Raw genomic sequence first — 26,747 nt, 5'->3', positions numbered from 1 at the left:
TCAATAAAATATACCTTTTCAAGTATTTTCTTCTTGTCTTCTTTTTTTTAGTGTATGATTTGCAGTACGGTTTATAACGCACTTGTGATTTAAATCCAGCACGTGCAATGTATAGATAAGTTTTTTTCAGTTTTACAAAGGAAAAGAAAAAACAAAATTGCAGAAATAAATTAAAATGTCAGTGTGTCCATTGCATTATCACAGATGTTCTCTACATATGCTTTCCAGCATTGATAGGCAACCAGATTACCCTTCAGGGGCCCCATGAGTATAGCCTTTTAACCTTCAAAAGGGCCGAACATAACACTGAATCTCTGCATTAAGCTAAAACAATCCATTTTATAATATAAAGACACCTATCTGAAATAACAGATCACAAGTGTTACAAACTATAACAAACGGATCTAACAAAGCAGATCAGAGCTGTGGCCACGGGTGAAGGCTCAGAGGGCCGCCTGTTGCCCATCACTGATTTAGAGCTTCTCAGTATGACAGATTTCTGTTGAGACTCAACCCCTCTCCTTTACTGTAACCATGAAGACAGAGCAACAACAAAGCAAGATGTACGGTCTCCTCTTACATTCTGTCAGCCTGATCTTCCTGCCAGGGATTTAGTAAATAAGGCCAGGAAAATGACCGAGAAGGAATACATCTGAGATGTTGAATTATAGGTACATCTGAAATAACTGAGTGTAATGCCACACAAAGACCACGAACAAACATGGTTTTATTTTAGTCACCATTGTCTGTATGGTATTGGAGCAGTTAATCTACAGCAGTTGGCTACAGATGCTGGTTTTTCTCAAATATTGTATTTTACTTCTTCTTTTTGCCTCCTTTTTTGTCTTTACCCTTTTTTCCTTTTTCTTTCCCTTTTTTGCTTTTTGTCTTCTTGTAAGGCCCCAAGCCTTTTCGCACCATTGTGCCTCTCCACCAGGCTTGTATCTAAAAGCAGATAAATATGCTGAAAATGGGTGTACTTGTTGCTCTGTCAGTCAGAAAAGAGTAACTATTAATATAACATAACACAAATCTTCATTGTGGGTTATTGTATGTAATACAACCCTACTTTCTTATCTTTATACAATGTTACTGCATCACCCCTGAGTACTTTACCTTGATCGTACTTGCTAATTCCAACTTTTTCTGTTTCTTCTGCTGCTGGTCTCTCTCCTTCTCCAAACGATCTTCAATGATGACTTTCTCATACTCTCTATACTAAAATGTTGAAAACATTTCCTTGAGAGGTTTAGTTTCGTACAAGCTTCAAAAACTAATAATACACAGACATTTGTAGTGACTAGTGACGTACATTGTAATAATTATCATTTATCTCCATTTAAAACAATATGCATATTTGCTGATTTTCTATTGAACAAACAGAATATCTAGTCTGTAAATGTGGCTACAATCTTTTCTGGGGCTGACCTCCTATGCCCTCTAATGTTTTAAATGGGATGGGAAATCTTTTTAACGTGTATAGGAAAAGTCCCATGCTATCTGGTTATTGGGTAAATGTATTTACCCACAATGCATTGTTATGTATAGTAAAGGACAAGATGATTCAATTGTGTTCTATTTGCTGTTTTTTAAAACGATTATGCTGAAATGGCTCAGCACACCACCATTTTCTATTATTAATGGTTCTCAGTAAATGAGGTGTCCGCTATGGACAACCCCCCTATAATCTGATTAGAGTTTCAGATAATCGATAGCGCTCACTGCAAGGCCCTTTCACAGTGTTATGGGCAGCTTGCAGTGTGTCATTGGGCAGGAAAAACAAACTATCTTAAATACTAAGGGGTCATGTTTAAGAAGCATTTGTCCAAGACTGGATTACCTATTTAAGAAGAGCCTGTACACATTAAGAGCTTGCTCTGATAAAAGTTGCATATCCACTAGAAAAATATTGCGGCTCCCTTCCAACAGCTTGTGATGGCATTCAGCTGCAGTCGCCACAGAGTAGACTACAGCAGTTGCTCACAAACATTACTGATCTGAACAGAAACCTCACAGCATGTACCCACTACATATTTCATGTAATTGCTGAACCAAATTACTACAAGTGGCTTTCAAATCCAGCCACTGTATGTGGGTACCCAAGCAGTGGGTATAGGTGAAGTTTTCTGTGATCAGATCCATACAGGCCACCAAATAGGAGCAGCATAGATTTCTCTAGTGGTACGCATCCTAATATGAAGCTATCTGGGCAAAGAGGGCTGGGTGGTCCCTATGACTAGTATAATTATTAATCTTATTGTTTTCTATTTTTATTTTCCCGTGTATGCTCATTTATTTAATTTTTGCTTTTCTCCCTCTTTGCTCTTGTGTGTGCAGATACTTATCTTCTCCACTTTCTTTGTCTCAACAAAATAATATAAGCAAAGCTCCCAATGCTTTTTACATTTTCTGTTTGGGGAGTATTTGTATAATGTATGTAAAGGCTGGATGGGAAAGATAGGCACTCTGGAGTTAACACTTATTTGGCTGCTGCCTTAAACCCAAAGTTTATTAAGGGTTGTCCTCCCTTTTTAGACAGATATAAGGAATATTATTATTATCATTTATTTGTTGGGCGTCACAAGGTATCCGCAGTGCCGCACACAGTACTAACAGTAGACTATACAGGGTGAAACCATACAGAACAATGAACAAAAAGTACCAATACTTCAGAAACTCCGGCCAGTCATATGCAGTAAAGACGGAGCGGTAGAACAGGTATGGAGACAGGAGGGGAGGGGGCCCTGCTCATACGAGCTTACATCCTAGATGGTTGGTAGTCTTTGAGGAAGAGGTGAGTTTTGAGTGCACGTTTGAAGGAGCACAGAGCAGGAGAGAGACGTATGGAACGAGGGAGGTCGTTCCAGAGAAGGGGGGCTGCACGGGAAAAGTCTTGGATTCTGGAGTGGAAAGAGGTGATAAGAGTGGAGGAGAGGCGGCGGTCGTTGGCCGAGCGCAGGGAGCAGGCAGGAGTGTGAATGGAGAGTAGGTTATAGATATAAGGGGCAGTAGACTGAGAGAGAGCCATGTAAGTGGTGGTGAGGAGTTTGAAAAGGATTCTGTAGGGGAAGGGGAGCCAGTGTAAGGGGAGGCAGAGGAGGAGCGGCATATGAAGTATGGGCTTTGACGCTGCTCAAGGATCTTTCTGTGGATGGTATGACTAAGTTTATATACTTTTAACAGGGGTGTGCTAAATAATTATTGAAAAAGTTATTTATTACGAAATGCAAGTTTAGTATCACATATGAGACAATTAGTGACACTGGTACTATTCTATATAGTCATGCCATATTTAGCACACACCTGTTAAAAGAATATAATATTAGTCATATCATCCACAGAAATATCCTTGAGCAGTGCCATAGCCCATACTTCATATTTTTTATATTTGTAAAATGTAGTTTGTTTTATGGGAAGTGATCTGTTTGTAAATGATCATTTATCAAACTAGAACTAGTATTGTCTGCCATCTGTTCAGTAAAGCTGGGTACACACTACAGATATTTCAACCAACTTTTTACATGCGATTGATGTTCCGATCGCTCGGTCCATGGACTGCATACACACTAGCCTTGTTTAGGACGATAAAGGGAAGAGCGGACGTCCCTTTAGCGACTTTTACAGCCATGTTGTCGTGAGCAATGACTGTAATTTCATACTCACTGTTGTGGATCGGTCGGAAGTTTATACACACTACACAACAGAAACGAGATTGGAATGAAAATATTAAACGGTACGACCAACCAAATGAGGCGACAATCGTCCATTTGGGCAGACTTTCGACCATTGTGTCACTACACACACTAACCCGACTTTTGACGAGCGGTCGTATGTCGGCTGATTTAGCCGATTATTGGATGAAAACTGTGTAGTGTGTACCCAGCTTTACTCTGATTATGCAGCAACCATTTCACAGTGGACACTTACTAATTTTCTTAGTGCTCCCTGGTCGTTGCGATCGGAATGGAGATTGTATAGGGATCTTTAGGCATGCTCAGACATTATAAGAAGATGATGACTGACTAAACATAAATACAGTAACGTGCATCGGCCATTCTCTAACGAATCTGAGCAGCGTAGGCTTGACATGCGGTGAGTGGAGTGCAGAGCAATTAAGCCATCCGCATGTTTGTTTTTGAGGTCTCGTTATTTGAGAAAAAACAGTCATGTTACACTATTAGGTTCAAAGTATTTGTTCAGTTAATATAGAAAACGAAATGATCAACTGCATACGCACAAAATACTTCCTTTTAGCAAAAACAAAAATAAAATTCAGTTACAAACTTTTTGCTTGCACTAAAGCTGGGAAAATGACAGCAGAGTATTGCTGCAGTATAACGTTGGTCCTGGACCAACAGAAGACTACATGAAATGGAACTTCCACGTGGAGCTAGATCTGGCAGCTGTTTGAACAGTACAAATGTTCTTTGCATTTTAAGAATTTCATTTTCATACAAGTGATTTTTCATTTGAGCCCCTACTTTCTTAGCCAGATCCTGCAGCAGCGTCAGGTCATTAACTCTGGCAGTCTTCAGAGCGGTCAGTTCGGCCTGCTTCTCCTCTGTGTCTTTGTCATACTTCTCCATCCAATATTCCAGCTTCTCTTCCAACTCCTGATGGTTATAAACAGCAACATATCCAATATGGCAGTTTAGTCTAAGCAGCATATTGGAGAAAACAAACATGATCTGCAGCATACATTAGTATTATGTTCAATTCAAATGATGCTATTGTTTTTAGCTTAAGTATGCATTATGCCACATTCCAAACCCCCTGCAACCTACATGCACATGCTTTGAAACACAGTGAATATCTAATTGAGCTTTCTGTAATTGCTCTGTAATACTATTATATATGTGAGTATTATAAAATGTTTCCTTCTACAAATTGTATTTTGCCATTTTTGGAAAAATTTACAAAATATTAAGTATTTTAGAGAGTGATTATAATACATTTAGTCCATTATACTTATACGTAGTCAAAGGTTACTACATAGATATTAATGAATAAGTGGGTAAATCTATTTGTTAATAGCCTCTCGCCAATCAATAGGTGGTTGACATGATAGTATTTTTTTTGAACACATTAAATGTTAGTGTAGCAAAAGTGCACAACCAAACAAGGGTTTTCAGTTTCCTGGCAACTGACTCATAAATGCACAGTTGAAAGTAAGATATAGCTCTGCATTTATTTATTTATAGTACTCTTATTGTCTGTTTTGTTGGTTTTTGTTTTAAATATTTTCAAATATTACTTTGCAGTTCTAAGTAGTCTATTAATAGTCTAACACTACTGTACTAATATAGTGTAGAACTAGACTGGTATAAATGACTGCTCGTTAACAAATACTATTTCATTTTAGCGTCCGTGTGCCAATATAGCTTAAGTAAATTGCATGTGTGTTCCATGATTAGTAATGTCACCTTGTACATCTTGTGTTATTTATGCACTCCTGGAATAACCCGTTCAAGGGTGGAATACTGCTGTGCAAGACGTGAGCAAGATGTTTGCTTGGATGTCCAGATTCAGGATCTAAACGGGAAGCTGGCAACACAAGTCCATTGGCAACATACTGCAGATAGTTGTTTTCTGCTGTCTAACCAGGCACTGGTTGGGGCCAATGTAGAAAGGGATTCTGAGGTACGTTGCAGCGCCAGACAAGAACAGGGTGGAGGCCAGAAGCTCAAGGAGATAATACACCCCAATAAATATGTTAAATTGACTGACATTGGGGATTTCAGGTCAGAAGTATTGTTGTAGCAGGTTACTTCCACCAGCAACCAGCGGAATCACTGCTAAAAGTAAGATGGGAACAGGAGTATCAGAGAGAAGGGCAGACAGGTGATGGCAGCAGGGGATTCAATTACTAGAGATATTCTGGCTCCAGGACCATGGATGCTGCAGTTTCCCTGCTGCTTAGGTTCAGCATATTGTTGGTCAGGTTGATAGGTTATTGAAACAGGCACTTATGATACATGTTGGAACTAATGAAAGAGATTGATGGGACAGTCCTCGAATAAACTATTTTTTAAGGTTGCGTTACTTTCTGCAGTATCGTGGACTGAATACCCCCCCCCCTCCCCCTTTGAGTCCATTTGGGGACTCTGCGACTATGGCAATATAGAGGACAATGCTGTAGCTGGGTACTTCAAAGTTAATGAGGGATTATAGAGAGGAGGAAACTTTAACTTTTGTTAGGTTTAAATAGCAAAGGCCAAGGAAAAACTAATTTTCCACAGCACAGTGGCTTAGTGGTTAGCACTTCTGCCTCACAGCACTGGGGTCATGAGTTCAATTCCTGACCATGGCCTTATCTGTGTGGAGTTTGTATATTCTCCCCATGTTTGTGTGGGTTTCCTCCGGGTGCTCCGGTTTCCTCCCACACTCAAAAAAACATACTGGGAGGTGAATTGGCTGCTATCAAATTGACCCTGTGTTTGTCTGTGTATGTTAGGGAATTTAAACTGTAAGCTCCAATGGGGCAGGGACTAATGTGAATGAGTTCTCTGTACAGCGCTGCGGAATTAGTGGCACTATATAAATGATGATGAAAAGTAACAATAGCAACATTGAGTGTAAAGGATGGGAACACCCACTCTGGGGGACACTGCAAACGTAGGATGTTTCAAAATGACCCACACCTAAGGCAGGGTATACTCAGACGTAGTTGTACGGACAACCTTATGTCTTCACTCTGTCATTATGAATATGCAAAAAGGGTGAGTTACAGAAAAAAGCAACCCGACTTGGAGGCCCTCCTGCCTGAAGAAACAGCAAGTCAAATATTTGAATTCAACCATCACTAGTGGCTTAAATGGTGGAAGCTGTGACACTGACGAGACCAAGTTGAGATCCTATGATTCAATGGGAGGAATATATGGAGGCTAAATGCTGAGTACTACTTGTAAAAAAATTTAAAAAAATCTAAACAGCAATAATGAGTTTTTTCTTTCTCTTAAAAAGCAACAATTTCTAAGTGGCAGTAGCATTGGCCTCTATATCCCCACAGTCACAGTGCTCCTCAAAGTGGATGTAAGAGAAAATGATCTGTGGGGAATTGGGGTAAACTTGGTAACAACCTCCAAGGTAGTATTTTCTGAAACACTACTCGTACCATGTGCTACAATGAAGGATAGCTGTAGCTTAGCAGTGTTAATAGGTGGCTAAAAAGTTGGTATGTAAAGGAGATTTTTTGGAGAACTGAGCTTATTTCTCTCTCAGCTACAAGCTCTACAGTCATGACCAAAAGTTTTGAGAATGACACAAATATTATTTTTCACAAAGTCTGCTGCCTCAAGTTTTTATGATGGCAATTTGCATATACTCCAGAATGTCATGAAGAGTGATCAGATGAATTGCAATTAATTTCAAAGTCCCTCTTTGCCATGACAATGAATTTTATCCCAAAAACATTTCCACTGCATTTCAGCCCTGCCATAAATGCACCAGCTGACATCGGGTCAGTGATTCTCTCGTTAAGGTGAGAGTGTTGACGAGGACAAGACTGTCCTCTTTCACTCTCTCATGCTGATTGAGTTAGAATAACAGACTGGAAGCTTTAAAAGGAGGGTGCTGTTTGAAATCATTGTTCCTTTGTTAACCATGGTTATCTGCAAGGAAACACGTGCAGTCATCATTGCTTTGTACAAAAAGGGCTTCACATGCAAGGATATTGCTGCTAGTAAGATTTCACCTAAATCAATGATTTATCAGATCATCAAGAACTTTAAGGAGAGACGTTCAATAGTTGTGAAGAAGGCTTCAGAGCGCCCAGGAACGTCCAGCAAGCACCAGGAACCGTCTCCTAAATTTGATTCAGCTGCGGCATCGGGGCACCACCAGTGCGGAGTTTGCTCAGGAATGGCAGCAGGCAGGTGCGAGTGCATCTGTACGTATAGTGAGGCGAAGACTTTTGGAGGATGGCCTGGTGTCAAGAAGGCCAGCAAACAAACCACTTCTCTCCAGGAAAAAGATCAGGGAAAGACTGATATTCTGCAAAAGGTACAGGGATTGGACTGCTGAGGACTGGGGTAAAGTCATTTTCTCTGATGAATCCCCTTTCAGATTGTTTGGGGCATCTGGAAAAACGCTTGTCCAGAGAAGGAAAGGTGAGCGCTACCATCAGTCCTGTGACATTCCAACAGTAAAGCATCCAGAGACCATTCATGTCTGGGGGTTGCTTCTTAGCCAAGGGAGTGGGCTCACTCACAATTTTGCCTAAGAACACAGCCATGAATAAAGAATGGTATCAAAACATCCTCCTACTTTTCCCAACCATCCAAGCTCAGTTTCGTGACGAACAATGCCTTTTCCAGCATTAGGGAGCACCTTGCCATAAGGCAAAAGTGATAACTAAGTGGCTCGGGGATCAAAACCTCCCCAGATCTTAATCCCATTGAGAACGTGTGGTCAATCATCAAGAGGCAAGTGGACAAACAAAAACCCACCAATTCTGACAAACGCCAAACATTAAATAGGCAAGAATGGCAGCCATCAGTCAGTATGTGTCCCAGAAGTTGTTTGACAGCAATGCCAGGGTGAATTTCAGAGGTGCAACACTGCAAATATTGACTATTTGCATAAACTTAATGTAATTGTCAATAAAAGCCTTAGACAATTATGAAATGCTTGTAATTTTACTTCAGTATATGATAGCAACATCTGACAAAAAGGTCTAAAAACACTGAAGCAGCAAACTTTGTGAAAAAACTGAAGCAGCAAAATATTAAAGAGGAAAATGACCTCATATAATTTGTAACAAACTTGTAGTTCTGGCAAAATAAGACCATTTGTATCTATCAACTCTCAATGTGGCTTTGTTTTGCCTTCCTTTGGATCAATGGTTTAATTTGACAGCCTTCCACCAACCGAAGTGACTGTAAGTATGTAACTATGTTCATGAATATCCTGGAAATGCTACAATCATGTTCTATCTTGAGACCTATTTCACTCACCTGCTGATGATGTCTTAGGAAGTTTTCAATCTCTACATGCACTCGTATCTCCTCCTCCATCTTTTCTTTTGTTTTCTGTGAATACAGGGCAGCAAACTGGGTTAACGGAGGATGTCTTGCTTCAGTAATCTAATATTTGTTTAATGTATTATGTACATATTTTTGTGTACTGTACGGTACCAGTGGATGCCATTTATGTGGTGTTAGAAAAGGTTATGAGACACAACAATCTATAATATTTACCTCTACTACACGTGTGCGTGTATATAGCGGCAATGTGTATGGCTGTTTAATTTATTTCTATTCAAATGATATTAACAAAAACCAGAATGGATACTGAGTAATCTGTTTCTGTAAGTAGCTAAGCGCTTTTAAAAAATTGCAAAAGCGGAAAACGCGTGGGTACAGTTTATTACTGTGCTATTGTGACTACCCTCATACATACATACATAGGGGCATGCCTGTCTTCTGCCCCCAAATAAAGGATATGCAACTAATTTTGTGGGACTGCAGGACCAATTGGAAATGTGCATAATGGAAATGAAACCGCCACTCTAGGACCACTCCCTTCTTTAATTTTAACATTTACATTTTTCTCCTTAAGTATTGCTCAGTTTAGTCTCATTTATGTTCTTATGGTAATAACGGGACATTGGCATTTGCTTTATTACACGTGCCACTGTATTATTGTAGGAAACACTGACCATAATGTCACTTTATTCATGGATTACCTGTTAGCCTTTATTTCTAATCCAATTATCTCAATTCCTAATCTGGTCAAGGAATGGAATAAATTACCCTCAAGTCTTTTGCCCTCACCCTAACAGCTCAGGCATTCCAGAAAGCCTTTTGCTTGGTACCTCTTCCAGTTGAAATACCTAAGAACCATATGCTATAAAGATAACACCCTACTCTAACAGTTACATTTCTTACAAAAGTAAAAAGAGATTCCAATGGAACTCCTTGCAATGCTGGGGGAGTAGTAGGACAAATATAATGAATGTACCTGTTCCAAACTCTCCCAATCCATGTGCACCCCAATACACACATGACTCACTATACTGCTACAAAAATGCAGGGGGCTTACATCTTCCCTCAATCTTCATCTACTATAAAAATGTTATACGCAACAGGGTTCTAGTATAAACAATGTCCAGAAGGGCAAACCTTGAATAGAAACTGAGGAAGGCTATCTAGGCTCCCAGTGAAAGCAGTACTTATACACTATAGACTGCTACAGTTGTTAATATTTTGATGCTCTGAGAGATAACATTGGAGCCTCTCCCTCATCTTGGTGGCAGCGATGGTAGACACTGGAGAAGGGGAAAACTCCATGAAGTAGTGTGCCTAGTCTACTGCATGCACCTCTCTGCTGCCACTCTCAATGCTAACCTGTTATTCCAGTGCTGTGCCGAGGAAGCATTTGATTCAGCTCCAGAGCAGATGTTCATAACACAGTATTCATTATGAACACTGGTCCCCAATGTAATTCTGATGTCACTGGGAATGCTTGCACATATAAAACATGTAGGGGAGACAATCTGTACTTGAAATAGCAACCTAGCTAGTATACCGGGTAACTTTACACCACCATTGCTGGCTTTATGGCTAGCGTCATATCCCCACTGCTGGCATGTTGCAATTGCTGATATTCTGGGTAGTATTATGTCTCCATATTTGGCATACTAGCGAGTATTAGATTAATCGTACAATGTTGCGGAAAGAGACCTGAGCCTGTTACCCTCTATATCCTTCTAGAACCAATGGAGAAAAAAATAAAATAATGAAAATGGTCCTCGTCTTCTAAAGTCGTCTGCCCAGCACACCAAGATTGTGTCACTTAATATACGCTGTTGACATATTTACTTGAATGTCACTTACTCATGATCAAGCGTACAATGAAAAACTAAAATTCCCCTGACCTATACTTGGTTAGGATATTAAATCATAAAACATTCAGACACCCATCAGATTTAATATGACCTATCTATGGCAGTATATTTATGTCATCATCTGCCATAAACAAAACAACAGTTCAATATTAATATCAACTGTCTTATAATATAATGTAAATGTTTATATATGGCACAAAAAATGTAAATACCGAAAAACATAAGACTATGTAAGAGTTACATCAGAACTTTTCACCATATTAAGCAGGTACAATTGTGAGCCATAGCAGATTGCCCTACAAGGGTAGGCAGATCAAGCCGTGGCATTGACATGTATTGTTACTTTATGCCAGTCTGCCTACAACCTCCTGAAAACCTTCTTGTTATGTGCAAACAGATTAACTAAGGATAATTACGGAGGGGGAATGCCTAGAAATATTCTTTTTACACAAATGGCATCCACTGTGAACGAGAAACGACCTTAATGTCTACACCCATTGAATCTCATTTAAATAATCTTGTACTGCAGAAAAAAAACCAACATATTTTTGCACATGGGTGCAGAGCGAGGTGCATTCATGTCCTCGCTCAACAAGAAATGGGAAGAGCACTTTGGACTTGGACATTCAAGCAACAATATTTTAAGGTTTCACAAGCAATTCAGCAAGCTATTCACACTGACACATTAGGGCACAATGACAGCTAGCTGTGTAGTATACATGTAAGTTTAAAATTATATGAATTCAAACTTGATTTAAAGTCTAGGTTTTTGCTGCCATCTTTCTGGAATTATTTTACCAATATGTAGGAATGTTATAGACACCAATGTGAATGCACAGTGTACAATGTACCATGACTGCTAGAATAGGACTGTCAGTAAGCATACTAACATCATACTGGTAATAGCACACCAGGCGTGTTTCTATAATGCCCACCTGAATCTCCATCTGCAGATCAGACTCGGCTATGCTGCATTTTCTCTGGGTCTGGGAAACTTGCAGCTCGGTGTCCTTCTTTGCGTATTTGCCTTCCATGCTGGTTTTGGTTTTCATGTCCTGCAGCTGATCCTTGAGGTGGGCGATGAGTTCAGTGCGACTCTGAGACAAAATGTGCAATGATGGCTCCAGGGACTAATGTACAGCTCCATACTTACAACATCAAAGAGCACAAAAACCCTCATTGTGTACAAGCACATGTAACCCTCTAAGATGGTAGCAGGTGGTTTACCTTTACCTCATACTGGCTGGGTGCATCCAATACAACAGTATATTTTCCCTCCCACTCGCAAAGATAACATGATTAGTCAGTGGGTTTCATCACTGCCAAATGTTCCATTGTGTGTTATAATATACGGTCACAAAGATTATTATGAACAGATAACACACTATCAATGCATCTAAATATATACATGTGGGAATGTAATGGATAATACTGACATAAGAAATCACCTTGGTATAATAGTTGGTATTAATTAAAGGTAAACTAGCATGAAACAAAAAGAATAGATGTATTACAAGAAAGTTATATGGATTGTAAACAGGTCATTGATCAATATAACAAAAGAAAACATAAATAAATGTGACTTCTGTACACTCTTATGCTCAGCACACAAGAACATGTCTGGCTTTACATTTCTGATTATTTTATAACTGCTACCCTTACACAAATCTAAGGGGTAGTTTTACTAAAACTGTTAAAAATCAGATTTTAGCTATAATTTATCTCGTACATTCTAGAAAATCATAGCTGGAATCCGGTTGCTATAGGCAACATCTCCACTTCTCTGTTAGAAATTTTAATAAATCTACCAAACATCTTTATTTATCTTGTCAAATTATCTATGCTATCTTTGTTTTACCATTAGACTAACAAGTCAAGGAAACCAGGATATATATTTCACTATTCAGAACCTATATGTGTAATATATGTGAACCTATATGTGTAATGATTATTATTCCATTTCATGGCAGACTAGAACTGACTTTCCGTCCCCAACTATAAAGATGATATAAAGTGAAATTATTAGGAAGCTACATTGTGATAAATGTTGCAATACGACAAGGGGTTCCTTACTTATCCCTTTAATGTCTAATGGTACAGACAGTAATAAATAAAAGTGTCATGACAACTGTATACATAACTACTTCCTCCACCTCCTAATGCTCACAGTCAGGTCACCATGTATGGACAAGATGCACTGCTGTCATTCTGTAAATTATCACTGCTCACAAAACTGCACGTTGTTTACATGTGGCCATACTCTACATTTGAAAAAACACAGGCGCCGTCTATGGGTTTTTAAAAGTCTGTTTATTCACCATACAATGTAGGGTCCAGATAATTCTGTAAGTAGATGTGTGTCATATTAAAGGCACACTAACTTTTTTTTTTGTCTTTATTTTATTTTTCATCTTTGATTTATAGGACCCCCTACAACATACAGCGTGTGCTACACTATCACTCAGTGCAGGCAGTGACCTAACCTAAGGAGTTTTGTCTGCCACCTCTTTGGCTGTTATATTTTCATCACAACACATAAAGAGATTATTCAGAGTGAAAGAAAGATTAGTAACCACTGAAAGATGATTTCAGCAAATTGTTTTAGTAACACCTTCATAAAAGATAGGTAAGATTTTGTAACAAACAAATTATAAATTCATCTCTAGTTATTTACACTAGGCAACAGCAAGGGAAACACAGGGTTAAGGGTAGAGATGCTCACTGACCCCCATGTTTTGGTTTTGGTTTTGGATCTGGATTACCGTCGTGTTTTGGTTTTGCAAAACCGCCATTGCGTGTTTTGGTTTTGGTTTTGTTTTGCTATTTTGTTGGAAAATCAATGTTTTTGTGCATAAAATAACCAAATTTAGTGCTCCACCTGTTTCTTGGATAAGTAATGTAATTGTAAAGCTAATAAATTAGCAAAAAAACAGTTTAATTTCAGGTAGGCCATCATTCTACACACAAACCAGATTGTGTTCCTCTCCATCTATGCATATTGGCAATGCAGCCATCGTCTTTGGGTGTATATTACACCCTACACTTATAGTTAAATATGTAAAGAAATGGAGAAAGGCAGTTTGGTTTCTGTCTCTCTTGGCCCCCCTCCACTTGTAGAAAATACCAAAAAATTCAGCCGCTATAGACTGTACAATATTAATTGAAATGGACGAAGGCAGTTTGGTTTCTGTCTCTCTCTAGGCCCAACTCCACTTGTAGAAAATACAAACAAATTCAGCCGTTATAGACTGTACAATATTAATTGAAATGGACAAAGGCAGTTTGGGGTCAGTCTGTGTATGACACCCTACCCATAATGAGAAATTGCCAAAACAGCAGCCTTTCAAGACGGTACGTGATATGGAAATGCCCCAAGTCCCTTGCCTCTTTGGGAGTAGATTCAGGCCCGGCGCTCCCATTAGGCAAGGTTAGGCACTTGCCTAGGGCGCCGGGCTCTGGAGGGCGCCTGGAGGGCGCCACAAGAATGTAAATTACTTTAAAACTGTGCGGCGACCGCTGACCATACCTGTCACGGCCGCCACACAGCATTCAGATGCACAGGGGAGGGAGGAGAGGCTATTGCTCACCACCGCCGCCTCTCTGCTCCGTCTCCTCCCCTCCACTCACTAGTGTCAGTGAGTGGAGGGGAGGAGACGGAGCAGAGAGGCGCTGATTTTTTCAAAATGCCTAGGGCGCCATGGACCCTAGCACCGGCCCTGAGTAGATTGCACCCTAGACTTAAATAGAAAGTTTTAAAAAGATGTTATCGTCATCATCTGGAGCTTCATCCTCACCCTCATCAGTGTGTACGTCATCATCACAGACTATCAATTCATCGTCGCTTGAATCCGCCATTAGAGAACAGTCAGTGCTTGGATGTCTTTGATGGTGAAGGCCTTCCTCGTGGAACATGTAGTTCATTTTTATAAACATCATTTTCTCCACATTTTTGGGAAGTAACCTTCTACGGCGATCACTAAGTTCCCGGCTGTGAACACTCGTTCAGAGTACACACTGGAGGGTGGGCAGCTTAGGTATTGCAAAGTAAGTTTGTACATGGGTTTCCAAATGTCCTGCTTTTCCTCCCAGTAAGGAAAGGGACTGTCTGACATATCCACATCAATTACCTCTTGAAAATAATCCTCCACCATCCTTTGCATGTTTATACTCGTATTGAATGGAGTTATGGGCAAGGTGAAACATTTTTTGGAAAAATCCTTCAAACCAGCCCAGGGGGTAAATGTATGAACCTCCGGATTCTTCATCTCCGGCGAGTTCAGTGTCTTCAGCGCTTAAATTTAAAGCGGCGCTGCCTTGTAAAGGGAAGTTTCCCTTTACAAGGCAGCGCCGCTTTAAATTTAAGCGCTGAAGACACTGAACTCGCCGGAGATGAAGAATCCGGAGGTTCATACATTTACCCCCAGATGTTAAATTGTTCTGGTCTGCCCCCTGTGCCTTCCCTGCTTCTTTTTGGGAAATTACATTTTTTACGAGCAGCAGCAGCTTGAGAAAGTGAAGGAGAACGCGTCGTCAAGCCGAGGCCCAGTTCAGCGGCCAACTTGCTGAGCAATAGCTCCTTGCAAAAGTTCACATCTCGTTCATTTTGAAGCAAAGACTCAATGTAGGTCTTAAACCTTGGATCAAGCACAGTGGCCAACACGTACTGATCCGAGTTCAAGATCTTAATAACTCGAGGATCATTGTGAAGTGAATGAAGTACTTGATCGACAAGGCCAACATACTTTGCGGAATTGCTTGATTTCATCTCCTCCTTCAGTTTCTCAAGCTGCTTTTCCAATAGTCTAATTAAAGGAATGACTTGGCTCAAACTAGCAGAATCTGCACTCACTTCACACATCACAACTTCAAATGGTTTCAGCACCTTGCACAGGACTGAAAGGATACCCCACTGTGCAAGAGTGAAATACATGCCCCCTCCTTTCCCAATGTCATGGCTTGTGCAATACGCTTGGATGGCTTTGCGCTGTTCCTCCATCCTCTGCAGCATCTACAGGGTGGAATTCCACCGAGTTACCACCTCCTGCTTAAGTTGGTGGCAGGGCAAGTTAAACTGCTCTTGGAGCTGCTGCAATCTCCTACATGCTGTGGCCGAATGCCTGAAATGGCCTGAAATCTTACGGGCCACCGAAAGCATCTCCTGCACCTCACGGTTATTTAGTTGAAAGCTCTGCACCACCAAGTTGATGGTGTGAGCAAAACAGGGAATGTGCTGGAAATCACCCAGCTGTAATGCTCGCAGTATATTGTTGGCGTTATCAGAAATGACATATCCTGGGGAGAGTACAAGTGGTATAAGCCATGTATTAATCACATCTCTTAGTTTGCGTAACAAATTGTCAGCTGTATGCCTGTTAGAGAAGCCGGTGATACAAAGAGTGGCCTGCCTGTGACAAATGTTACGTAGTGGTGTATATGCTGCTGCTGTTCCTGCTGGTGAAGGTGAATGACCAACCCAGTGGGCTATCACAGTCATATAGTCTTTGGTTTGACCACTTCCACTTGTCCACATATCTGTGGTTAAGTGGACAGTATGGCATTTTTCAGAGCAATCTCTACATTTGTACACACTTTTTGTTATAGTTGTGGAATAGCTTTACGGGAAAAATGGTGTTGTGATGGAATTCTGTAACGCGGACACAAAGCCTCAATTAACTGTGAAAAACCAGCTGCGTTTATTGTGGATATTGGATGCAGATCTAACACTAACATGGCAGCCATGGCGTCTGTGATTCGCTTGGCGACTGGGTGACTGCTGTCATATTTTCTTCCCCTAGCAAATGATTGTTTCACAGTTAATTGTTGAAATGTAGGACTGATCTTTTTCTGGGCCTTCCTCTGGGTTGACGATTCACCCCCAGCAGCAGCAGCAGTGGGACTAACGCTTTCTTCAGAGGAATCAATAATAGTGCAGGAGTCATCCAGCCTTAATAAGTGGGATGCAGGGCTAACTCTGTTCGGGTGGGTTCGGTTCTCGGGGAACCGAGCTCGCCCATCTCTAGTTAAGGGTGCCTTTAACAACAATGGTAGCTGTCAATATTTCCATCTTAAAATGTAGTGCAAATGAATAACACAAGAATAATAAACCTGGACTGAATTGTTAAAGCATACTGCAGATATTCCTTTATAAACAGACTACAAAGCTGTATCGTCATAACACATATAATAAACCCAGGGGCGGGCTGGGCCGGGGGGGAGGGGGGCATCGGCCCCCTGGGCTGCTCAGTTTTACCACTGTTTGGGCCGGCCTCCGTGGATGCAAGCAGTGCATATTTCCAGCGGCGCACAGGCGGTGCGGCCGCATCATCATTGACGCGGCCGCATCGCGTGTCATGTGATGCGGCCGTCTGTGCGCCCCCTGGGCTGGAATGTGCCAGTCCGCCCCTGAATAAACCTTACAGACCTGTAGATTTCTTACTTTACCTGCAACTCTACTTTCTTCTCCAGTCTGACATCCTGGAGCTGCTTCTGCAATGATTTGATCTTCTTTCTCCCTTCTTGTTCTCTGTGAAAGAAGCATTGTGTGATAAATATTGAGGAGATGCAATTTTCTGAAGTTATTTCATATGTTTGGAAAATTAGATATAAAATATAGATATGTCGACAGCGTCATATTATCTGTGTGTATTACCATGCTCACCTCCTATATATGTGTGTAACCATGCTTGACAGCCCTCTTGGTACTTGCTCACCATATCCTCTGCACCTATTGTCTCCTGAGTGTAGCACCTCACGTTCTCTAATACACCTATTCTCTGTGTGGCACCACGCCTCCTATAACACAACCTGTGCCGTCTTTTCACCTGTGTGTGGCACTACATCCTCTGTAGCACTCATCATGTACATACAGCATCACATTCCCATTGGCCATTCCTGTACACATTGCACCAACACTCTCCACATTTCCAGTTATGTGCAGCACAGTACCCATTCCATGCACATATTCTCCCATTAGAAGTACAATACACGCCCAATGTAAACATCCTCACCTGTGTGACGTGCCATATTCACCCTATGTGCCCATTCTCACCTGTGTGATGCTCGACACCCATCATATCTGCCTATTCTCACCTGTGTATAGCACCCATTCTATGTGCCTATTCTCACCCATGTATAGCACCACACCCATCATATGTGCCTATTTTCACCCATGTATAGCACCACACCCATCATATGTGCCTATTCTCACCCGTGTATAGCACCACACCCATCATATGTGTCTATTCTCACCCGTGTATAGCACCACACCCATCATGTGTCTATTCTCACCCGTGTAGAGCACCACACCCATCATATGTGTCTATTCTCACCCGTGTAGAGCACCACACCCATCATATGTGCCTATTCTCACCCGTGTATAGCACACACACACCCCCATTCTTTATGCCCATTCTTACCCGTGTGCATTACAACACCCATTCTATGTACCCATTATCTCCTGTGTGCAGCACCACACCCAACCTATATACTTCTCATCTGTGTACAACTCCATACCCGTCCTGTGTACATATTCTTATCTTTGAATAAAAGTACGTCCACCCTATGTACTTATTATCACCTTATTATCACCTGTATGCAGCTCCACATCCTCCCTGTGTTTCCATTCTGACCTGTATAAAGCATACACCCACCCTCTGTGCCCATTATCTGAGTATGGTGCCTCAAATTTGGGAGGAACCCTAACCACTCAATTTGCTCATTCTCACTTCTCTGTGGCAACAACAGGTGCACCCATTTTCACCTTGTTATTGTGTTGTAGAAGTTTGCTTTTTTCTCTTTCTCCATTGCTACAGCACGCTGTAGGCTCTGAAATGACCCTGTGGTTTCCAACTCCATCAACATGTCTGAAATGACATCTGCTGCAAATTGTCTGTTAGAGCAAACAAGAGAGAATGGTGACTGACATTTGTGCAATATTATAATGTGTGCCATATAACTGTTACTAATAGGTTAATGAAGGTTTTTAGTATCCCAGTTATCACTCATTACTTTTGGAATTCTCAATACTAGCCTGAACCTGCTTACATCAAACACAGTGACTGCCTTACCTGTCAGCCTGGACCTTCTTTAGATTGTCGGAAGTTAAAGGACTTTGTTTCACAGCCTTCAAAAACTGCCCGTTGCTCATTTTCAGATTTTCGCTTGTTTCATGCATCTGATTCTTCAGATGTAGTAACTTGTGTGACAGGGGAGGTGGCATTAATTTAACATCTGCACGTCTTTCAATCAAATTCTCAAACGTTCCCTCCAGATGCCTCTGAGTCTTCAAAATTGTACCAATTTCATTTCCAACAATCTGAGGTCAGACAAAAGAGTGCAATTATATTATTATGACTTTAAATGCAGGTTGCATTATTTGTATTTAAAAAAAAACAACATTTCCAATCAGGGGAGGGTTGGCAGATTATAGCCTGGGGGGCAGGACTCAACTCAGCAGTCTATTTAAAAGGAAAAGAAATGCAAGTGGTCCAACACAAGGTGGCCCTCTGTGGGACCAGTCTGGGGGGCAGATGCCCCCCAGCCCACAAAGTAGCAGGGCAGAGAAGTCACAGTGTTTGGATACGTCTGTGGCACATTCAAACAATGCATACATATCATGTAGAATCTGTAGAGAAATGCATACAGCGTTCATAACGAATGAATGCAAATTTTTGTATTTTCTTGCAGTCCTTGTCCACCCAACATTTAATATAAATGCTATATGTCCTCCATAAGGGGAATCGATGATCCCGATTCTACATGCTGTGTTCAGATAGCAGCTCGGTCTTAATGTAATTAGGAGCCCTCATATTGAACATGATTTATAGCAGTAAAGTTGTCTTCCTTTACTGTCACTCCAACAGTAAGGTTCATCTTGCTACTAACATCGCTTCGGCCACGGTAGGAGACTGGCATTATATATCCTAGGATGGAAAGCTGATCCAGACTGTCCTCCAGCACTGTGCACACCCGCAGGACATCCATCATTGAAAATGACTCCATCTTCTGGATCTCACAGGGGCCAACCTTTACTTTTACTGTACCTGTATAAGAGGATGATGACAATTCACAACAGTGGTTCATCAATTAACTTATTGTATATACCAAAGCTGCGTGTTCACACATATTTATTTCACCTAAATTATTATTTTTAAGTAAGGGAACAGGCTACTGGAATTAAAAATAAGTTATAAAAGAGGCATAATTAATAAAACAAGACTGGACATAGGTTTGTGAAAGAAAGGGTTTTAAGGATTAAAGGCAGATGCTGCTCCACCATTATGTCTGCACCATTATGCATGCAGTCTCAGAAGCTAGCAATGCATGCTTGGATTTGCAGTGTCACAACTGATGTTAATTCACATGGGGCAGCACGGTGGCTTAGTAGTTAGTACTTCTGCCTTACAGCACTTGGGTCATGAGTTCAATTCCCGACCATGGCCTTATCTGTGAGGAGTTTGTATGTTCTCCCCGTGTTTGTGTGGGTTTCCTCCGGCTGCTCAGGTTTCCTCCCACAATCCAAAAACATACTGGTAGGTTAACTGACTGCTAACAAATTGACCCTAGTCTCTGTGTGTGTGTGTGTGTGTGTGTGTGTGTGTGTGTGTGTGTGTGTGTTAGGGAATTTAGACTGTAAGCCCCAATGGGGCAGGGACTGATGTGAGTGAGTTCTCTGTACAGCGCTGCGGAATTAGTTGTGCTATATAAATAAATGGTGATGATGATGATGATGTTTCCGACCTACATACCTACATGCCAGCTATCCTGTTCTGTTATGCACTCCCCTACGATAAAGCATATTATGAAAGGCGATAACAGGAACACGTTTAGCGGATAGTACTGTGATATTTTGACATGTTTCAGATCTGCACTATATAACTTACCTATCCGCCTATCCGGCACTCAGCTGGAGTCAAGGAGCCGCGTCTGGTTTCCATGGATACAAAGACCCAGCCTCGGGGTCCTCGGATTAGCATTGTCCTCTCACCGCCGGTTTTATTATACAGCAGTTTATTGTTCAGTTATCATTCACGGCGGTGTTTGGGTCTTTACTCGTACGTCGGGTTATATTATAATAGAGTAGGAGCTGCTGCTTTTGTTATAGTTTAGCTCAGGCAATATAATGGGCACCTCACGTACAGCACGCTTCTAATTTCCCAGCGTGCAGCGCGACTTCCCTTCCTTTTCCTCCATCTTGGATCCCAGTGTGGGTGAGATGAATTAATGTCCTGTAGAAATGCTGGAATGTTTGGTTAATAACAGCCTTACCCGGTAAATAGTGACCGGGCCGGAGAAAGCCTCGTCTGGTGCATGGATAAGGGCAGGTGACGGGAGTGTAGTCGGCGGGATGGCAGGGATCCTGGCTGGATTGTGCGGCCCCGGCTGACATGTCATTTGTCCACCGGCTTCCTCTGGGCTAGGGCTGCGGGTATGGGGGTGCACTGAGCAGCCGGTGTTACCACTCGTACATTGTGTTGTTGGGACAGCTCCGTAATGCTGTCTCTCTCCTTGGTGCAGTTATTACCCTGCAGCATCTGGTCACCCTGCTGTGGGGTTCATCATCCTCTACTTCTCTGATGTTCCCATCTCATGTTCCTTATTCTAACCGGGTTTGATGTTTGGTTCTTATAGTTAGAACCCAAGTAACTTTAATGCTATAGTAAACTATGCCTTATACAAACCTTAAATGGGCTCTATTGTTTAAATATAGGACTTGCACCTTAAAATGATATACATTTACAATTCCGGCCACTTTAAGTGTCCCTTTAACAATTCGTATGTTGGGAGATGTGGCTCATGATGCGTAGACATTGATGTTGTGAAAGTGTAAACATGAAACACTAGCTTTTTACTTAAAAGTTTATAAAGTTGGTGCGGTCACATATAACTAGTTGGCCACAGACCGCTGTGCATGCTTTCATTTAATCATTCAAGCAAGGTTATTTAAAATCTGTGAATGTTCTTCTCAGAATCTTTTCTATAGAGGTGACTGACCATAACTTATGTACTGACCTCTTGAATGTTATCTTTTCTCTACAGTCCTGTCTGCATCTGGACGCTATTAGTTCAACATGTCTGGCAGGTATGTGTGCGCTTGTTGGATCCTTAAGATAATTTTCTGCCTTTGTAAAGTCTTAGAGATGCACTTTTTAATTTCTCTTATTCCAGATTGTGGTGCAAAGCAACCTTTGCTGGCTACAAGAGAGGCCTCAGGAACCAGAGGGAACACACAGCCCTTTTGAAAATTGAAGGGGTCTATGCTAGAGATGAAACAGACTTCTACTTGGGCAAGAGATGTGCCTATGTATACAAAGCAAAAAAGTAAGTATTTTGTCCCTGCATGAAAATGTGTTCATTTAATATTGTGACTGATATGCTTCATCACATTCACATGTTTATCTGCATTGATGTTAAACTGTCACAATTTTAAGGCTGTATTGGTAGCGTTGTCAGTAAATGTTACTGTAATATGTTTTGAAACTTATAACCCTTCTATTGTATGTTCCAATAATTGTTTAATTGGTCTGTGTTATCGGACGTCTCCAAAGCGATGTGGAAGCATTGTCATTGGTTGTGCTACTGTGTATATTTTGGCCCAGTGCTACTGGGCTGCAGTAAATTTTTCCAGAAATCTATTGCACTAACATGCAGGGTGAATGAATATTGCTCTACTTAGGGGGCTGCTCCATGCAGCTGACTTTCCCAGGGCATTGCCTGTTTCACAGCCCTGGCTGAAAGCTGGGTGGTGTGACACTGGGCCAGGAAGTAGCTGCAGGTAGAGACTGCAGCTTCTTATTGGTCTTTCCACTCACACCTCTGTTTTTTCTTATACTCATATTTTGGGTGTACTAGCTTTGCGTTATTCTCTTCAAAACTGGTATGGGGGGGGGGGGGGGGTTCTAGCATCTTGGAGTACCTATATGAAAATTATTAAGCTGCATCTAAAATGGTGCTTTTTATTTAAACGTGTTTTTTTTAAAAAAAAGATTATAAATCAAACTTTCTATGCATTCCCCTGAACAATATAGGAACAACAGAACTTTGATTATTAATTAAGAATGTGGAATGGAGTTTGTCTGCAATACAGCAATATCTGAATATTTAATAGGATAAATGGAACAAATGCAGTACAGCAACAGTTGGTCTTCTGCAACATGTCAATGTTTTATTATATTATAGAACATATTGTTAACCTGCCCATTAGTTTCTGTTTAGGAACCTATAAATGTATTTACTAGTTAATATCTGGCTTGTTTTGTGGTGTTTTATTAAACCTAAAAATTGAATAGTATTTGTGACATGTCTTTTATAGCTTGGTTACGTGTGTGTGTGTGTGTGTGTGTGTGTTCCAACCTGAACTTGAATTGTAGTTTTGCTCTAGTCCTGATGTTGTATTACAGATTTTTCTGAAAATAGATTGCTCCCTTCAGTGCTGTTTCTAAAGAGTAAATCATTACTAATGGGTGATGGATGCAGCATGTACTAGTTATTTATTTATCCCCATAGTGCACTAAGTTTGCATTCTATTTATCCAATTGCTTTTAAGGCTGGATTAACATATTTCTGTTGCAGGGTAAGTAACCTAGAGATTAATAACAAATATTCAGGATTCACTTGCAGCTGCTTTAGTGCAACTGTTGGTAGTCAAAACCATGCTTGTGTGACTTTCTTGTGTAACTCTAAATGAATAGGTATAAATCTTTGTCTGGGGCGTTGGAACACTGGACTTTATAAGAATATGGAACAACCTTATTTTGTATTTAGTTATACAGTACAGAACAAATGAATAGTTATTGCCCTCCAGCTGATATATGCCAACATCTGCTTATTTGACCACCAGTTTCAAAACACTGTAAAATGTGGGTTAATACCTAGAGCAGCCCTAGTACTGTAGTCACCACTGGTGTCACGGTACTGTATTGTTTACACCATCACTGCTATACTACTAGATGCCTCATGATAGAAGCTAATTATATTTGCTGCTAGTTAATTTTCCTCGAAATACTCCATAGCAGTCTTACCAGTGGGTTAGATAGACCCTTCTAGCCTTAGGTGAGGACAGGAAATAAACAAGTGTCCAGGTATTATGTAGATCCCCCTCTTCCCTGGCGTCTGAGACACTTCGCTATGTTTTTCAGAAACAACTTGTGAACAACATTGTTGGGAATACTAGGCTGCCATACAGTATGTTGAGGAAAAGCAATTGTCAGCAAATATAATTAGCTTCTTCCTCTTCAATCCTCTTATGACAGACTTAATAATGGGATACACCCAATAAATAACAATAGGAAGGGCTACTACATATTGCCTGACCCCTCTATCCTCTGCTAGAGACAGGAGGAGAAGTTGTTACAGATACACGCACCCACAAAGTAGGTTTATTTCTGGTACCTACCCAAGGCTAGAAGGGACTAATCCCATGATGGGCGACAGGAGGCCCTCTGTATCTTCACAGCCTCAGCTATTTCCTGCTTTATTGTCAGATTTGTTTTATACCCAGTAACACTTGTTTAAAATGCTGGCTGATATGTTATTACAGATAAGTGTTTTATTTGATTAAATGTATTAAAAGTAATGACTTGGATTTACAGTAATGTGCAGCCCTTTTGAAGGTTAGAGGGCTGCATCATGCATTCCTAAAGTACATCAGGGGGTAAATGTATCAATCTCCGGTTTCTTCAACTCGCGGGAGTTCGGCAAGATGACAGCTAAAATTTAAAGCGTTGCTGCCTTGTAAAGGGAAACTTGCCTTTACAAGGCAGCGCCGCTTTAAATTTTAGCTGTCATCTCGCCAAACTCCCGCGAGTTGTAGAAACCGGAGATTGATACATTTACCCCCAGGTTGTCGATCACTGGACTAACACATTTGTTAAGGCTGCCTTAGAATATTGAAGAGCAAATTTGATTTCTGAGAGCAACCCAATAGGGTTCAAGTTATTTTGTGAGAAGAATTGTATTTGTGTACTTAACAGGAGTGCCATACAGTTTCATTGGCCTTAGACTAATGAATTTTGTGTCCACAGGATTATGGCAATTGTATAGTATTTATAATATTTTAATGTTTACCCTTGCAGTTATCGATGACAAATAGTGTATTTAGAACCCAGCTTGTCCAGCTAGGTGTATACAGTGTTTCTCGTATCCCAACTATAATAGCCTTAAAAATAAATTAGATCTGATTCCCTTCACAAATTTGGTCAAAATATAGGTCAATGTTAACTGTTCATAATCTCCTTTTGTGTGTCAATGGTTCTAGAAATTTGTAAGGAAACTACGGTCTTGTATCCATTTTTATTGTTCGTTTAGACCAGGCCTGTCCAACCTGCGGCCCTCCAGATGTTGTGAAACTACAAGTCCCAGCATGCCCTTCCAGCTATCAACAGGTTGTCTACTAGCAAAGCATGCTGGGGCTTGAAGTTTCACAACACCTGGAGGGCCGCAGGTTGGACAGGCCTGGTCTAGACCAACCTGAATTCCTAATTTTCTATGGTTCAGTGCTTACAGAATTAGATAATTGTGTAGATCCCACAACTGTCTATAAGGAGCCCCTGGTGACATATCGCATATATTGTAACCAATGCTGCTTTAATGTTCGGGCACAGTTCTAGAGAAGTAGAAATGTCTCTTCTCTCATTTTACTAATTGAAAATCGGGAGAAAAAAATAAGTGATTCTTTATTACTGACCTTTAAGTTAATTGTATAAGAAGCTGCAGTGACATACTGACAAACTTCTAGTTTGGGTTCTGACTGCTTTATACCACATGGCTTGTAAAATGCAATAGAATATTTTAGTAATTCTTGGTTTGACATCATACTTTATATTCTCAGACTTTGATTTTTGTGCTTGGTTCATATTTGCTTTTTATTTATAACTTTTTTTTTTTTTTTTTTTAGCAACACAGTGACTCCAGGTGGCAAGCCGAATAAAACTCGTGTGATCTGGGGGAAGGTGACTAGAGCTCATGGTAACAGTGGCATGGTCCGTGCCAAGTTCCGCTCCAACCTACCTGCCAAAGCCATGGGGCACAGGATCCGTGTGGTGAGTGCATGAAGATTTATGAAAAGGCACATCTCAAAGTATCTTATTCCATTCGGTATATTGCTCGTGCCGATCTGCATTTTACGGCCAATAAAAGAAAATTGAATAATGAAGGCAGGTGTAAAGCTATTAAGCTCTGTAGCATAAAATAGCACTTAATATTGAATGCTGTACGCCTCTGATCAGACTTCTAAGCTGTGTTTAGGCAGTGTACCTAGTAAGATGCAAGCTTTAAAAAAAAAAGTTAAATTGAGCAGCCCTGTCAGATTATTTTCTTACATTTGCTTGTGAAGAAATATATAACATTCAGTAGTACACATTGTGTCAAAAATGGATATTTCTGACATTTTATACTACAAATAGAATTTTAATTGTAACATGCTTTTAATGCATCATATAGTTTCTCCTACATCTCCCTATAGAAAGGAAAAGCATTTTTTTTTATTAAATGCATTTTTCATGAGCCAGGTTCTTATTGGCTAGCCATGTACTTCATGTATGCTGTGTACTGTACCTTCCAGCTTCACGAGTATTCTACAAAAAATGTAGTTGACTTCACAAATGTCAATTTTGACACTCAAAGAGCACACTGCTAATATAAGACCCTGTAATCCGTTAATAACTGTCTATAATAAGGTATAATACAATTTATTAATTTTTGTGCTAAAGACAAATGCTCTGCAGTTATATAAATATACCCAGCTGTCAAGAGCAAATATGTTTAGATCCTTAATATTTAATTTTTGCTTGTAATGTGTTCTGCAATGCACTCTTCTTAACCCTCTTCCTTCTTTTCTTTACAGATGTTGTACCCTTCAAGGATTTAAACATTCTGTACCAATAAAACAGAGTTCTGGATCTTT

The 26,747-nt window shown here is 40.5% G+C and overlaps 2 protein-coding genes across 4 annotated transcripts; one reads left to right on the top strand and one right to left on the bottom strand.

The window, feature by feature from the left end:
* Nucleotides 1–710: 710 nt before the first annotated feature.
* On the bottom strand, nt 711–21,051 carry DRC9 (dynein regulatory complex subunit 9). Its single transcript, XM_075202386.1, has 10 exons — nt 20,728–21,051; nt 19,730–19,887; nt 18,913–19,160; nt 18,606–18,734; nt 17,288–17,369; nt 11,782–11,943; nt 8,955–9,029; nt 4,482–4,613; nt 1,117–1,218; nt 711–945 (listed from the first exon to the last, which is right to left on the bottom strand). Exons 2-10 carry the CDS (start codon nt 19,844–19,846, stop codon nt 817–819), a joined length of 1,176 nt encoding a protein of 391 aa, XP_075058487.1. The 5' UTR covers nt 19,847–19,887; nt 20,728–21,051; the 3' UTR covers nt 711–816.
* RPL35A (ribosomal protein L35a) lies at nt 20,997–26,747 on the top strand. 3 transcript variants are annotated; one of them, XM_075202387.1, is made up of 5 exons: nt 20,997–21,054; nt 21,884–21,926; nt 22,013–22,165; nt 25,740–25,884; nt 26,688–26,747. In XM_075202387.1, the coding sequence occupies exons 2-5, from the start codon at nt 21,916–21,918 to the stop codon at nt 26,709–26,711; spliced, it is 333 nt and encodes a 110-aa protein (XP_075058488.1). In that variant the 5' UTR covers nt 20,997–21,054; nt 21,884–21,915; the 3' UTR covers nt 26,712–26,747. The 3 variants fall into 3 exon arrangements, with proteins under 3 accessions (XP_075058488.1, XP_075058489.1, XP_075058490.1); XM_075202388.1 differs by having other exon boundaries at nt 21,021–21,050; XM_075202389.1 differs by lacking the exon at nt 20,997–21,054 and adding an exon at nt 21,073–21,115.

Source organism: Mixophyes fleayi, chromosome 3 (assembly GCF_038048845.1).
Source record: "Mixophyes fleayi isolate aMixFle1 chromosome 3, aMixFle1.hap1, whole genome shotgun sequence".
NCBI classification, from domain to species: Eukaryota; Metazoa; Chordata; class Amphibia; order Anura; family Limnodynastidae; genus Mixophyes; species Mixophyes fleayi.
Note: the sequence above shows the minus strand (reverse complement) of the source record. Positions and strands in the feature narration are given on the sequence as shown.

Excerpts from the sequence above, each read along its gene's own strand:
- DRC9 (XM_075202386.1), bottom strand. The coding sequence starts at position 19,846 with ATGGAGTCATTTTCAATGATGGATGTCCTGCGGGTGTGCACAGTGCTG. Across the intron at positions 17,370-18,605 it reads TTCTACAACACAATAACAAG|AGAACAAGAAGGGAGAAAGA; the intron begins GTGAAAATGGGT and ends CTTCTTTCACAG. Across the intron at positions 1,219-4,481 it reads TGCAGGATCTGGCTAAGAAA|TATAGAGAGTATGAGAAAGT; the intron begins GTAGGGGCTCAA and ends TCAACATTTTAG.
- RPL35A (XM_075202387.1), top strand. Across the intron at positions 22,166-25,739 it reads TATGTATACAAAGCAAAAAA|CAACACAGTGACTCCAGGTG; the intron begins GTAAGTATTTTG and ends TTTTTTTTTTAG. Across the intron at positions 25,885-26,687 it reads TGGGGCACAGGATCCGTGTG|ATGTTGTACCCTTCAAGGAT; the intron begins GTGAGTGCATGA and ends TTTTCTTTACAG.